The sequence below is a fragment of the Pogona vitticeps genome, chromosome 1 (assembly GCF_051106095.1).
Source record: "Pogona vitticeps strain Pit_001003342236 chromosome 1, PviZW2.1, whole genome shotgun sequence".
Taxonomy (NCBI): Eukaryota; Metazoa; Chordata; class Lepidosauria; order Squamata; family Agamidae; genus Pogona; species Pogona vitticeps.
In genome coordinates, this window is record NC_135783.1 from 136,072,558 (window position 1) to 136,087,711 (window position 15,154).

At 41.1% G+C, this 15,154-nt stretch overlaps 1 protein-coding gene across 1 annotated transcript in view; it reads right to left on the bottom strand.

Moving 5' to 3' along the window:
• ROCK2 (Rho associated coiled-coil containing protein kinase 2) overlaps window positions 1–15,154 on the bottom strand; it is a 108,259-nt gene that overhangs the window by 23,374 nt on the left and 69,731 nt on the right. The window contains exons 15-22 of the mRNA XM_073001668.2: window positions 14,846–15,092; window positions 14,333–14,439; window positions 10,705–10,864; window positions 9,092–9,252; window positions 5,413–5,597; window positions 1,192–1,261; window positions 398–501; window positions 123–309 (exon numbers count right to left, since the gene is read on the bottom strand). Of these exons, the coding sequence (XP_072857769.2) occupies window positions 123–309; window positions 398–501; window positions 1,192–1,261; window positions 5,413–5,597; window positions 9,092–9,252; window positions 10,705–10,864; window positions 14,333–14,439; window positions 14,846–15,092 (1,221 nt within the window). The remainder of the gene's footprint in view (window positions 1–122; window positions 310–397; window positions 502–1,191; window positions 1,262–5,412; window positions 5,598–9,091; window positions 9,253–10,704; window positions 10,865–14,332; window positions 14,440–14,845; window positions 15,093–15,154) is intronic.

Here is a 15,154-nt window from a genome sequence, read left to right on the forward strand (position 1 = left end):
TCAACAACATACCACAGCATCAGTCTGTTGGGAATAAATTATAACTCTGAAGGGGTCCATGTAGTTGGAGGGATTCTACAGACACAACAACTAACAATACAAGTTTGTTGTGACTTACTCACCGATCCTATAGTAGCATCCTTTTCAGAAAGTTCTTGCTTGTGCCTAGCCATCATTTCCTTAATTTCCAATTCTTTCATGATCTTTTCTTTTTCCAAATCTGAGTACTGCTCCTCAGCGATAGAACGAGCCAACTGTTCAGAATCGGCTTTGGTTAACGTAATTTCAAGTTGGGCTGCCAGAGAATCCCTGCCAGGCAAAAGCAATCGAGTGTCATTAATAAATGATGGACCAGGATGGCTTCTGAACTTCCTATATCAAACTGCCATGTTCTCACCTTTCATCTTGCAACTCTTGTATCTTTTGTTGCATTTCTTTACAAAGTTTGGTCTTTTCTTCACACTCCTCTTTAAGTTCCCGAACTTGTGTTTTATACAGTGTCTGCAGTTTTTTACAAAGGAATATTCAGGCATTTATTGCAACAGCGATGCAGAAAACAGAAAATGAAGAAACAGAACAGAAAACGAACAGAAAAGAAGTCCCATTTGAAAGACTCATCTGCCCTAATTCTGGTTCAAGATGGGGAACATTCACAGCTTGTTTTCAGTACTTGATGTGACAATCAGAAACTAACACTCGCACTGAATGCACAATGATCACTTGCTAGCATTATCAAGAGTGAGGAATTCGAGATACCCTTTCCAATTAGAGGTCACAGTTTAGTCAGCATAAAGGCTATTATATCTCTCACATAAAAGCTACATGATCCCTAGGACACAGTGTTATCTCTGCTGTCCTTAATCTTTTAGGGTTCAGGCAATTCACAGTAACTCTGGTTATTGTTATGTCCTAAGGACAACAGCCCTGATTTAGACAGTTTTAACCCCAGAAACACCTAAAGTTAGTGCCCCTGATATGAAGCATATTTTGGAACTACAGAAAGTGACAGAACCATATTATCTTAATGAAAATTACATTTATCTATGAATCTCTCTGGGAAGTCTACCACTTTTTTCCCATTGGGGGAAAGTGGCATTTGCATCAGAGCAGAACGGGCACGACAGCCATGGGACCTAATACCTAAGAAGTGGGAATAATGAAGAATAATACAGATGCCAAAGCATTACATACTGAAAAATACTGCTCTGCTTCAAGTTGGTCTTGAAGTTCTTTCATTTGTCCATCAGCCTCCTGACGTTCCCTATTAGAAAACATATATGCATTATTAAAATATCCCTGACAAACACTAATGAATCAGATTCTGTGTGTGTGTGTGTGTTTAGTCGTTTAGTCGTGTCCGACTCTTCGTGACCCCATGGACCAGAGCACGCCAGGCCCTCCTGTCTTCTACTGCCTCCCGGAGTTGTGTCAGGTTCATGTTGGTTGCTTTGCAGACACTGTCCAGCCATCTCATCCTCGGTCGTCCCCTTCTCCTCTTGCCATCACACTTTCCCAACATTAAGGTCTTTTCCAGGGAGTCTTTTCTTCTCATTAGATGGCCAAAGTACTGGAGCCTCAGCTTCAGGATCTGTCCTTCCAGTGAGCACTCAGGGTTGATTTCCTTTAGAACTGATAGGTTTGTTCTCCTTGCAGTCCAGGGGATTCTCAAGAGCCTCCTCCAGCACCACAATTCAAAGGCATCAATTCTTCGGCGGTCTGCTTTCTTTATGGTCCAGCTCTCACTTCCATACATCACGACAGGAAAAACCATAGCTTTGACTATTCGGACTTTTGTTGGCAAGGTGATGTCTCTGCTTTTCAAGATGCTGTCCAGATTTGTCATCGCTTTCCTCCCAAGAAGAAGGCGCCTTTTAATTTCAGGGCTGCTGTCTCCATCTGCAGTGATCATGGAGCCCAGGAAGATAAAATTTGACACTGCCTCCATATCTTCCCCTTCTATTTCCCAGGAGGTGATGGGACCAGTGGCCATGATCTTAGTTTTTTTGATGTTGAGTTTCAGACCGTTTTTTGCACTCTCCTCTTTCACTCTCATTACAAGGTTCTTTAATTCCTCCTCACTTTCTGCCATCAGAGTGGTATCATCTGCATATCGGAGGTTGTTGATATTTCTTCCGGCAATCTTAATTCCGGCTTGGGTTTCTTCCAGTCCAGCCTTCCGCATGATGTATTCTGCATATAAGTTAAATAAGCTGGGGGACAATATACAGCCTTGCCGTACTCCTTTCCCAATTTTGAACCACTCAGTTGTTCCATGACCAGTTCTAACTGTTGCTTCCTGTCCCACATATAGGTTTCTCAGGAGACAGATAAAGTGGTCAGGCACTCCCATTTCTTTAAGAACTTGCCATAGTTTGCTGTGGTCCACACAGTCAAAGGCTTTTGCATAGTCAATGAAGCAGAAGTAGATATTTTTCTGGAACTCTCTGGCTTTCTCCATAATCCAGCGCAAGTTAGCAATTTGGTCTCGAGTTCCTCTGCCTCTTCGGAATCCAGCTTGTACTTCTGGGAGTTCTCGGTCCACATACTGCTGAAGCCTACCTTGGAGGATTTTGAGCATAACCTTGCTAGCGTGCGAAATGAGTGCAATTGTACGGTAGTTGGAGCATTCTTTGGCACTGCCTTTCTTTGGGATTGGGATGTAGACTGATCTTTTCCAATCCTCTGGCCACTGTTGAATTTTCCAAACTTGCTGGCATATTGAATGTAGCACCTTAACAGCATCATCTTTCAAGATTTTAAATAGTTCAACTGGAATGCCATCACCTCCACTGGCCTTGTTGTTAGCCAGGCTTTCTAAGGCCCACTTGACTTCGCTCTCCAGGATGTCTGGCTCAAGGTCAGCGACTACATTGTCTGGGTTGTCCGGGATATCCACATCTTTCTGATATAATTCCTCCGTGTATTCTTGCCACCTCTTCTTGACGTCTTCTGCTTCTGTTAGGTCCCTCCCATTTTTGTCTTTTATCATGTTCATCTTTGCGCAAAATGTTCCTCTAATATGTCCAATTTTCCTGAACAGATCTCTGGTCTTTCCTTTTCTGTTATCTTCCTCTATTTCTTTGCATTGTTCATTTAAGAAGGCCCTCTTGTCTCTCCTTGCTATTCTTTGGAAGTCTGAATTCAAGTTTCTGTAACTTTCCCTATCTCCCTTGCATTTTGCTTCCCTTCTCCTCTCTGCTATTTCTAAGGCCTCGTTGGACAGCCACTTTGCTTTCTTGCATTTCCTTTTCTTTGGGATGGTTTTCGTTGCTGCCTCCTGGACAATGTTACGAGCCTCTATCCAAAGTTCTTCAGGCACTCTGTCCACCAAATCTAGTTCCTTAAATCTGTTCTTTACTTCCACTGTGTATTCATAAGGGATTTGGTTTAGATTATACCTGAGTGGCCCAGTGGTTTTTCCTAATCTCTTCAGTCTAAGCTTGAATTTTGCTATGAGAAGCTGATGATCAGAACCGCAGTCAGCTCCAGGTCTTGTTTTTGCTGACTGTATAGAGCTTCTCCATCTTTGGCTGCAGAGAATATAATCAATCTGATTTCGATATTGCCCATCTGGTGATTTCCATGTATAGAGTCGCCTCTTGTGTTGTTGGAAAAGAGTGTTTGTGATGACCAGCTTATTCTCTTGACAAAACTCTATTAGCCTTTGTCCTGCTTCGTTCTGAACTCCAAGGCCAAACTTCCCTGTTGTTCCTTTTATCTCTTGGCTCCCTACTTTAGCATTCCAGTCCCCTAGAATGAGAAGAACATCTTTCTTTGGTGTCAGTTCTAGAAGGTGTTGTAAATCTTCATAGAATTGTTCAATTTCAGTCTCCTCAGCAATGCTGGTTGGTGCATAAACTTGGATTATTGTGATGCTGAATGGTCTGCCTTGGATTCGTATTGACATCATTCTATCATTTTTGAGATTGTATCCCATTACAGCTTTTCCCACCCTTTTGTTGACTATGAGGGCTACTCCATTCCTTCTACGGGATTGTCCACAATAGTAGATATGATAATCATCTGAGCTGAATTCGCCCATTCCTGTCCGTTTTAGTTCACTGATGCCCAGGATGTCGATGTTTATTCTTGCCATCTCCTGTTTGACCACCTCCAGCTTCCCAACGTTCATAGATCTTACATTCCAGGTTCCTATGCAGTATTTTTCTTTGCAGCATTGGATTTTCCTTTCACTTCCAGGCACGTCCACAGCTGAGCGTCCTTTCGGCTTTGGCCCAACCACTTCATTAGCTCTGGAGCTACTTGTACTTGTCCTCCACTCTTCCTCAGTAGCATGTTGGACGCCTTCCGACCTGAGGGGCCCATCTTCCAGCGTCATATCTTTTAGCCTTTTGTTTCTGATCATGGGGCGTTCTTGGCAAAGATACTGGAGTGGCTTGCCATTTCCTACTCCAGGTGGATTGCGTTTAGTCGGAACTCTCCACTATGTCCTGTCCGTCTTGGGTGTCCCTGCACGGCATAGCCCATAGTTTCTCTGAGTTACTCAAGCCCCTTCGCCACGACAAGGCAGCAATCCATGAAGAAGGAATCAGATTCTAACAGACCATTTATAAATCAGATTGTCTTCTAATTAATTAGAATATGATCTAATACATTACATTCTCTTTCCCTTCCCAATCATTTACTGACTTTTGCATTCTACAATGTCATCTAAGGTCCTTGCTACATAAAAAGGCAAACAAGGACATGGCTCCCCATCCTAACAATTCAGTAGAGGGGGGAAATGATGCTTAATTCATATGCACTCACAGTAATAGGGCAGTTTTAAAACTGCTTTCATATAGTGAAGACACTACAATGAAGTGTGTCATTCAGAAACTAATCTAAAAGTGTACCTCGGTTTACGAATGCCTCAGTTAATGTAATTTTTGGTTTACAAAAGAAAATCCACTGAAAATAATGCCTCGGTTTATGCATTTTTTCAGCAATATGAAGCAAGTTTCCCCAGGATGCATTGCGCCTGGGAGGTTTATAGTGCCACCCCCGTGCATGCGTTCCTACGGGAAACTGAGTTTTCGGTTTACATATTTTTCACATTATGAAACATCCTGGAGAACGTATTAAATTCGTAAACTGTGATACGCCTGTACTTGCAGGTAGAGATGCATTTGACTGGAGATGAAATTAAATAGTGAAGATCTGAATGTGAAAATATTTTCTAATGTTTCTCAGATCTGGAGGAGGACCTTCACTAGCACAAAATTCATCACACTATGCCTCCAATCCTTTTCCAGTCTTTTGTTTAGAAGAGCAGTCCAATCAACGGGGGGGGGGGGGGGAACCAACTGCTTCCCATACAGCAGCACACTATCTTATCCAGCACTCCACATGTATTAGCAGCTGTCACGGAATATTAAAAGGATCAACTCCCTTCTTGATGAACTGACTTACTTGCGGAGTTCATTATTTTGCTTTTCCAAATTTAACTTGATCTCAATAAGATGGTTATTCTCCTGTTTTAGTTGCTTTTCTGTCATTTTCAATGCATTGACATGCTGTGTTTGCATCTTGAGGTCATTCTGTGTGAGGCAGCGCTTCTGTGTTTCCTGTTCTATTTTCAATGTCAAGTTTTCAACCTAGAAAACAAAGTGTTTCCTTTGATATATATACTGCACATGGTAAGAACAAGGAAAATGCAACACTTACTCTACTTTACATGGTTTTTACCAAGAATGATTCTAAGCTTATTTGTGATAATGAGGAAATGGGCAGAAGTTTTTACTAAAGCTCCATTTAAGGAGAAACTGCCAACCCGCCACAGGCAAAAACAATGCAAGGTCAATTAGATAGAACACTATCAACTCCCAGTTTTATGCCTCAGACATTATTGGATCCGTTTAGCCTGACGGCGTGCGTAAGGCATATGCACAGCTGTAAGGTCCTTATCTTGTGCACCCTTTGTTCACTGAACAACATTTTATTTGTTCAGCATAAATACGGACTAAAATAGTAGGATGAAGAATAAGGCTTGATCATAAACAGTGGAATCAGAACCACCCCCTCCTGTTTCTGCTGATGGAGCGACTTCTGGGACAGGTGGCCCAACAGCTCGTCTTTAACTGTCTACTGAAAACAAAGTTCCATTGAATTATAAAATTTATTGTCATGAAGTGTGCTTAGAATTTTATTTATTTATTTATTTATTTATTTATTTATTTATTTATTTATTTATTTATTTATTTATTTATTTGACTTATATACCGCCCCATAGCGCTACAAGCACTCTCCGGGCGGTTTACAATTTTCAATTATACAGGCTACACATTGCCCCCCCCCAGCGAGCTGGGTCCTCCTTTTACCGACCTCGGAAGGATGGAAGGCTGAGTCAACCTTGAGCCGGCTACCTGGGATTTGAACCCCAGGTCGTGAGCACAGTTTTAGCTGCAGTACAGCGTTTTAACCACTGCGCCACGAGGCTCTTATTATAGTCTTTCTAGGCCAAGCCTCAAAAGCCACTCTATTCAAAGGGGCTTATACCAAGAAATACACATTATGCTAAAATCCTATTGCTCAGTTATGCAAACAGGGTGACTTTTAGGTAGGAACTGCCATAAGTTAAGAAATCTCTGTAAACATGATCTGCTGCACACCGAGTCCTGTGGCTCAGTGCGAAATCAACAGGATTTTAGCCACAGTACTGCAGCCTTAGAGCGACATGTAGTATTAGCCACTGTGATAAAGCTAAGAGCCAGACATGATCTTGGAAGCATTGGAAACACTAGTGGGAAAGTAATGTTACTTTGGAATGCTGGCAGTTTCCAATAAAAATGGAAAAATAACTAAAAATAGAATGTCTTGTCTTCTGGAATATTCAGGGAAGGATCCCAAAGGATTCCCCCCACACTTGTGCAATTTGGCTTTTCTTATTCTTAAGTTTAAGGGAAAAGCATCTCTCTGTCATTTACTATTTAGTGTGTGGCTGGGAACAGCCTGTTCCTAAATTCAGCTCTTGGCTACTTGTATCGACAATCATAAACCTTCCCAGGAGCGGCACCTTGGACTATTACACTTTGGTCTTCCTTGCAGGGCTCGTATTGGCTCTGGAAGGACAGGAGTCACCAGGGTTGCTGATTCCAAGAGACAGACAGAAACTGCTAGGTTGACTTAAGCTGCCAAGACTTAGCTGGGACTGGCTGGGTGTCTGCAGGTCTTGGAAGAAACCTGTGCACATGTGCAAGCCAATGCACAGAGAAACCTCCTGGTGGCAGCTTCATTTGTCAAGCTATAACCATCAGAACCAACTCAGAAGAGACCCACAACAATAGGACTTGTTCATCACAAGTAATGCACCAATGGACTAAACAGGATATCGATACTTGATCTATCCCTTAGTACAGCTATAATGAAGGGCACCTAGGGTGGTATAGTGGATAGTTACAGACTGGGATTCAGGAGGCCTGGGTCTGAATCCTCGCTCAGCCATAGAAGCTTACTGGGGGTAAAGCTTACTGGGTCTGGAGCTGGCAAAATCTCTCACTTATCTTGAAAGGCTATGAGGGCCACTATAAGCTAGTTCCAACTTAGCACATAACGACAAGAACTGCTGTAACAGCGTAAGGCTAATTGAGATTATAAACATTGGCATTATGCACTGCCAGAAGAGGCTCTTCTCGAAGTACTGTGGGTGCATTCCAGACCAGCAAGAGAGCCTTCATTAGTTGCCACTAAACAACTACATAATGAACTCCACATGGGAATCATGACTGAAGCCAGTGTTGCATTTTTAATAAAGATTGGTTTTGTCTATTGTCATATATTTACTGTTTTGTCTGTTCTTATAACAATGTGGTTTTAGTGTTTTATCACATTAAGTTTTGCCATGTAATCATATTTGTACACTGCCCTGGAATTCATAAGGTTAAAGGTTTTATCCTTTAATACAGTGGTTCCCATCCGTGGGTAACCCAGGTGGTCTTGGACTGCAATTCCCAGAAGCTTTCACCACCAACTGTGCTGGCCAGGGTTTCTGGGAGTTACAGTCCAAGAACACCTGAGTTATCCAAGGTTGGGAACCACCACTTTAGTATATCGAAATAAACAGAATGTTCTAATAAATAAATTGTTTTAATCAAGAAATACAACAGCCAGAATCTTGTTGCCCTACATTGCTCACACAATGGTCCACTGTGGAAGGAGTTCCACTTTTATAGAACTTGCAAGAAGAGGCATCGAGCACCTACTTGTGCAAACGGAAACACCGGTCATTTCACCAGGGTGACTTCCCAGCTTGTGCAACAGCAAGCTAGAGCCTGCAAGGCATTCTTAAATTTAAGGAAAAAGTATCTCTGTCATTTACTTTTTAGTGCGTGGCTGTAACCAAGCTCTTGGCTGCTTGTTTTGGTTATCACAAACATGTCCAGAAGTGGTACCCTGGACAATTACATTGGAGTATTACGCTATGTCCACACTGCAACAGAATTCTGGCCAATGATTTAATAAATAAATACTTTAAGAGAATGAAATGGGAATGAATGAATGAATGAATGAATGAATGAATGAATGAATGAATGAATGAATGAATATGTGAAGGGTAAACATCTGAACTTTTATGTATGAGTCATTTGTTTAAAGCTATTTCCCTTCCTTTTTAACTGCTGGAAGAATATTACAATTGATAATTTCTTTCTGCAGGCATTAGTATTCTGTACAGTTTTTGAGCAGTAGGCACTCTGTTTTCCGTTATCTTTCATTGCATAATCAGGCTTAGAACTAATTACCATTATAGATATGGGGTCATTAATTAGTAATACACAGATAATATTTGCTTTGTCTTCCAATTAGTAGTTCAACATTCAATGACGTAAGAGTACAGAGCCAGAAATATGAGTGGGGATCCACAATGCATGCAAAGAATAATGCACATGATTTTTGAATCCAAGTCATCTATTTGACTTGCTGGCTTTATTTCACCTTAGTTCTTGGTAAAGAAAAGAAAAGCCAAAAGCTTAGGTATGTCTGGAAATGAATTATTTTATCACAAATGTTAACAAAAAGTGTGGGAGGGGGATGCTAAGCAGACATAACCACGTGTAAGCTTCAAAAGTATTGCAATCTTCCTAGTCATACTTACATCCTCATTTAGTTTATCTTTCTGCTTAAGCAGTTCATTTATTTTCTGCTGTGATTGTTTCAGATCACAGTCCAACATAGAACACCGCTTCTCCACTTCCAACAAACAGTTTTCTACTTTTTGTTTGGAAGCTCTCTCCTCTGAAAGCTTCTTCTCCATTTCTGGGGAAAGTGTTGGGGAAGAGAACTTAGTCATTTAATATATATGCAAAATCAGCACTCATCATAAAAAACAAAAAACAAATCTTGTCACTGACGTGATTGCAATCAGGCCCACAGCTAAATATGAAGAACCAGTAGGGGGGAAGGCAGTATATTTTATGGGTTAAATTGAACATGCAGCTATCACTAAAGAACCTGCATAACTAGAATCCTCTTAATTCAGAGAGAAAGGTATTTGAAATGCCTTTAGATTTTGCCTAGTCAGCTTGAAGCAAATAATTATTTAAGACACATTATATAATCCAGCCTCCACAGCTTCATATCCACTGTCAGCTTTCCACTTTTCTACTCTCGAGACAGGTTTCATTAACTGCCTACATATATTCTTAACACTTTGTGAAGGCGGGGTTGACCTTTTGATGCATGGGGGCCCCTAAGTTTTATGCATCTATCATCACTGACTGTGAAGTTCTGGAAACTATTTTAAGTGCAAGGTCAAATTGATACATCAGTACTGCTAATAATCTATGAAGGACAGCAAGTCAAAAAAGCAACAACAAAAACCCTTTCAAGTGATTTCACCCACAATACATCATTCTGTTTCTCTTAAAAATGTATTTGTTCTTGTGGTGGAGGAAAAATATAAGATGTAGAAAGAATTCATTAAAAGCATTACACAGTTTTTGAGAGCAAAGGTGGGCAATGTCTTTATCAGGCCACCAAAACCCCACAAAGAGGAAACAGCTTTCCAGTCCTCCAGGACTCTTCATCAGGTTGGGCATTAGAGACCGGGGGCAGATACAGAAGAAAAATCCCCCAAATCTTGGATGGATCTAGTAGATTCTGTTCCAAAACAGAGACTGCAGCACAGTGCAGGTAGTTTAGGGTGGCAGGATTCACTCCAGGCCACGTACCTTTCAGTATTCTTCTCAATCGTGGTAGACAAAGAGCTGCCTGTCATGCGAGGAGGTAAAGGTAAAGGTTCCCCTTGACAATTTTTGTCCAGTCGTGTCCGACTCTAGGGGGCGGCGCTCATCCCGCTCTTCAAGCCATAGAGCCAGCGTTTGTCCGAAGACAATCTTTCCGTGGTCACATGGCCAGTGTGATTTAGACACGGAACACTGTTTACCTTCCCACCGAGGTGGTCCCTATTAATCTACTCGCATTTGCATGCTTTCGAACGGCTAGGTTGGCGGGAGCTGGGACAAGCGACGGGCGCTCACTCCGTCGCGTAGATTCGATCTTACGACTGCTTGGTCTTCTGACCCTGCAGCACAGGCTTCTGCGGTTTAGCCCACAGCGCCACCACGTCCCTCGTCATGCGAGGAAGCCCTGATTAATTCCCCTCCCCCCCCGGCTGCCTCTCCAACAAAAAGGGCCAAGCTAAAATTATTCCTGTGACTTTCAGGGCTGGATTCAAACAGAACACATAACTGAAGTCATAATGCCCACCTTTCATGGCTTCAGACTTGGCTTCTTCAATCGATTTATATATTTTGTTTTTGTCTGCTAGTCTGGCTTTTGTCGCTTTATGTTCAGTTTCTTCTTGCTCCAAGTTCTGCTGCATGACTTTAAGTTTGTAAGTCATATCTATTTCCATGTTGCTCTTTTCCTGTTAAAGATTTGAAGGAGTAAAAAAAAAAGGTAATTGTTCATCACAGTCTCATCGAATGTCATAAACTAGAAGTTTGTAGTTTAATTAGAATGCTTGATAAGTATCTGGGGGTGGGGGAGAAACGAAACCGTGGGCTCTGGCTCAAGATTTTGGTCTGGTCCTTAACATTAGAACATACTAATACGATGTGACTATGACATAATTTGGAAACAGGCCGTACATTTCCTTCCTATTACCAACTTGAACTGAAACTTGTGCTACAACATAAATAAAACCATGCCGAGAAGAAAAGCATCAAATTCTCCATGACATTTAGCTGGATACCAAGAAAGGCCAAGTACCCTGGAAACCCAACCACAATTATGAAGCTCTTTGCTCATGTCACTCCATGTCTCCATGCCTTCCCAGTTTCTCAGGTTCCATTTAATTCAAAGGGAGGGTCAGACAGAGCTTCCACCTATTTTTCACCATAGGCACACATCCCACCAAAAAATGAAAGATGGAAAATCATGCTCTTTGTTCACTCCAGGAGAGGTGGTCCTTCTTTAAAGAAACCCAGAGGGCTTCTTTTTTTCTGTGTTACCTTTTAAATTCAGAAGCAAATTTCTGGCTACTTCCAGTTTTGGGAAAAGACAAGCAAACCTCATTTTCACTGGAAGCGCAGCTGGTCCTAGAGAGACAGGATGCTCCTCCCTGGAAATGCTCAAATTTCTACCTCATTCTAATTTACAATGGCTGGCCTAGCCAATATCTGACCTTGGACATAAGTCTAGAAAATCTTACTAGGCCAGTAGTTACAGTAGGAGAAGTTAAAAGACTCCTACCCATTTTTTAAAAAATTAAAATCCTGGGGTAGATCCACAATTCTACTAGAGCTGATAAAAAAATAATGTTGCTTGCTGGGAGCACTTTTTACCTGGATTGCCCAGGCAGCCCAAATCCCTCCTGATTAGGGCATGTCTACCATTACACCAATACAGTACAGTATATGAAAAAGAAGCTATGTCTGACCCCCTCAAATTATTGACCCATCAGCTTGCTTAGAGTTTGTTGTAAGCAAGCTCTTTCCGAGGCATCTCTGCTGAACGTTTTGAGATTGGCTGGAACAGGAAAATACCTTCATGGGTAAACAAGGCTGGTCATTTGACTCTTAATCAGTGCCTGATATTACTGCGCTTGGTAGAGAGGTATGGCATCAGGCCTTGTGGGGCACGTTATGCTGCTTCTGCCGACTCCAAGTCGGTATTTGACAGTATCCCCCCCAGGATATGCTATAGGCCAAACTGAAAGCTTCCTCTATAGACTGGGGACTACTTGCACACATCCATACATTACCCAAAAGCAATCATCTCAAACTCAGGTGCAACCCACAGGTCTACTTATCTCATAGGGTAACAGGGATGTATTCTAGTCCCCCCCCCCATAATTCATTTTTAATACTAATTCTATGGTTCAAACCTTAATAAACCGATTTTCACCCACCCAAACCTGTGAAGAACCCTGCTCTATAGTATGCAGATGATACAGTAATGTTATCCCACAGTAAAGTGGGGCTTAAGTAATAAACTACCAAAGTTCAATATTCTGGTTTTCACCAAAGAGTCTGTCTGTCAAGAACAACTGGCAGATATGTGGGGATGATGTTGAACAGGTCAAGACCTATATTTACAGTATGTGTAGTTTTCAGACTACACATGGGGAGCCCATATCACCAATGGCTCCGAGAGTACTTAAAGAACTGTTACTGCCATCTTGAGTTTCTTCCTCTCAAAAAGGGGCTCCAATATTAAAAAACTTTTGGAGGCAAGATACAGGCCTAACCTCTGTACGGTCCAGGCCTATGTTTGCATAAGGACTTCTACCTCCTTGAGGTGATACAGTTAAAATTCTTAAGAACTCTTTTTGGTGTACCACACTGTATCCTTAATGCCCAACTCAGAATAAAAGCTGCAATGGTCTTCCTTGAAGCAAGTGATTGGCTTCAAATAATCAATCTCTGGCTCAAGTTAAAATGTAATCCTATCAGTTCAGCACCTCGGGCTGAACAACTGCTGTGGACAAAAAAAATGGGTGTCCTATGGGTTATCCCCTCCAGCACGATTACATTTGGGATTTATGAAAGCTAAAGGTACTACAGTATTAGGAAGAGCATCTAGGATACAGCCCTCCAACTTGACAAAGCATTGAGTCCTATATTAGTCAGTGGCTAGGAATCATACCAAGATCTTTATCCCAGTAGATTATCTGTATAATTTAGAACTTGTGAGACACTGGAGAGCTTTTACCCTGGCCTGTTTCAATGCTCTGCCTTCAGCCATTTTAGAGGGAAGATACTTATTTATCACTTATGACCAACATTTTTGCCCCTGCCAATCTGGCAAGGTAGAAATTGTGGAACATATCCTGTTATGCTCCATATTTTATAAAGAGTCACACAATCTACTTATCTCTCCAATTTTAAAACATTATCCAGGTAGATAAATTTTACATCTCCTTTCTCCTCTCTGATTCCTCAAGTGAAACCACCGCCAAGGTTGCAAAATTCTATGCAAATTCTTTACAGCTCAAAAACAGATGACTAAATCACTGTAGTAACTAGATTAGAAACTCACACTTAATTGTAATCTGAATTGCAGTACACGTACTTTTGATTGTAAGTATTATTTATATGCTTTGTTAACTGTATTGCAGTCTTGCATATCTAAAATGGCTAATCTATGGTCAAAATAATAAACTTGAAAACATACCAGTTCATCAGTTCTCCTCTTTTACACCCACTAGATTTCTTTATCTATGTACTTTCTATCGTTCACCTACTGTCTGAATAACAAAGCTGCTTAGGAAGGAAAAGACAAAAACTGCAAGAGATGACCTTGCAAGGCTGCAGAAAACAAAAGATATGGAGATAACATTAACTAGAAATCCCACTCATTGCTGAAGCATGCAGAAGAGAGCACAGGCGAGAAGACAGCTCTGGAGAACATTCTGAGTTAGTCACGAGCAAAGGAGGACACTGTGTCTCCAAGGTGGCTCACGACTGTTCCACAAATATCCTAATCACTCATTTACAGAAAAGTATATTCCCTGTTTCTTAAGACTTCAAGCTAGCACAGATACAGGATAGAGCCCCGCTGCCTGAAAAAGGACACTATGAAGAGAAGGAGGTATATATGAATGGGAAATGATGATGATGATGATGAGGTGCTGTTAAGTCAATGCCAGTCTATTGCAATGTTTTCCAAGGCTTTCTAGGTACAGAATATTCAGAAATAGTTTCACGTTCTTATCTTCTGGGGTGCCCTGGGACTGCACAGCTTGCACAAGACTACATAGGTTGACACTTCTCCCAAAGTCTGGTTCTGCAGTCAAGATACCCAACTCACGGAGTTATTCAGCCAAATGCTATTTAATTCACTGCTATATTTATTTTGCTAAATCAATAATGAAATGCTACTTTGACCTTACCTTTTCCAGATCCGTTAACTTATCCTGCAATTGTCTTTTTTCCGTCTCCATTTTGATTAATGCACTCTTCCCATGTTTCACTTCTTCTTCCAAGCTTGATATTCGTCCTAAGAAAATGTTGAAAGAGATCAACAAGGAAAACACGTCTGTTAGCAACATATGGTGTGAAAAGGGCAACACTGTATGAACTACTTTAGAAAAAGTCACTGAGTTGATCTGTGCAAGCATTATCAGACAAAGAACAAAATGAAAAAGCTGGCACAATGTTTTTCTCCTTTGTTTTTTGTCTGATACACTGTATGAGCAGTGATTTTTAACAAGGAAATCTTCCATACATTTTGAAACAATAAGAATAACCAGCAGAAACATCAGCTATTACTTCTTGACTGATTAAATGAAAATATATTAATAAATTTATACTAGATACACTACTGAAATACCAATTCAAATAAGAAAGCCATGTAACATGGCCTATTTCTAATGTCTGAATTTCGAGTACAATGGTTTTCATACCTTGTAGATCACTGATTATCTCTGAACCATGAGTCCGATCTCTTCTTTCAGATTCTAGAACTGACTGCAGATTGAGGAAGTCCTTCTCAAGTTTGAGCTTAATATTTTCCAGTGCACAATTTTTATCTTGCAGCTCTCTGTTATTTGCTTCCAGCTGCTGAATCTGCTTTGTACTTTCTGTTTGGTTCTTTCTCAACCTGGCTGCTGTATCGGACTCTGTGCGCAGCAAAGCATTGGCTTCATCCAGCTATGAAATCATGAAAAAAAGTAGGCAGTTTATACACCAACTAAAAAAGATAGCTTCTAAAA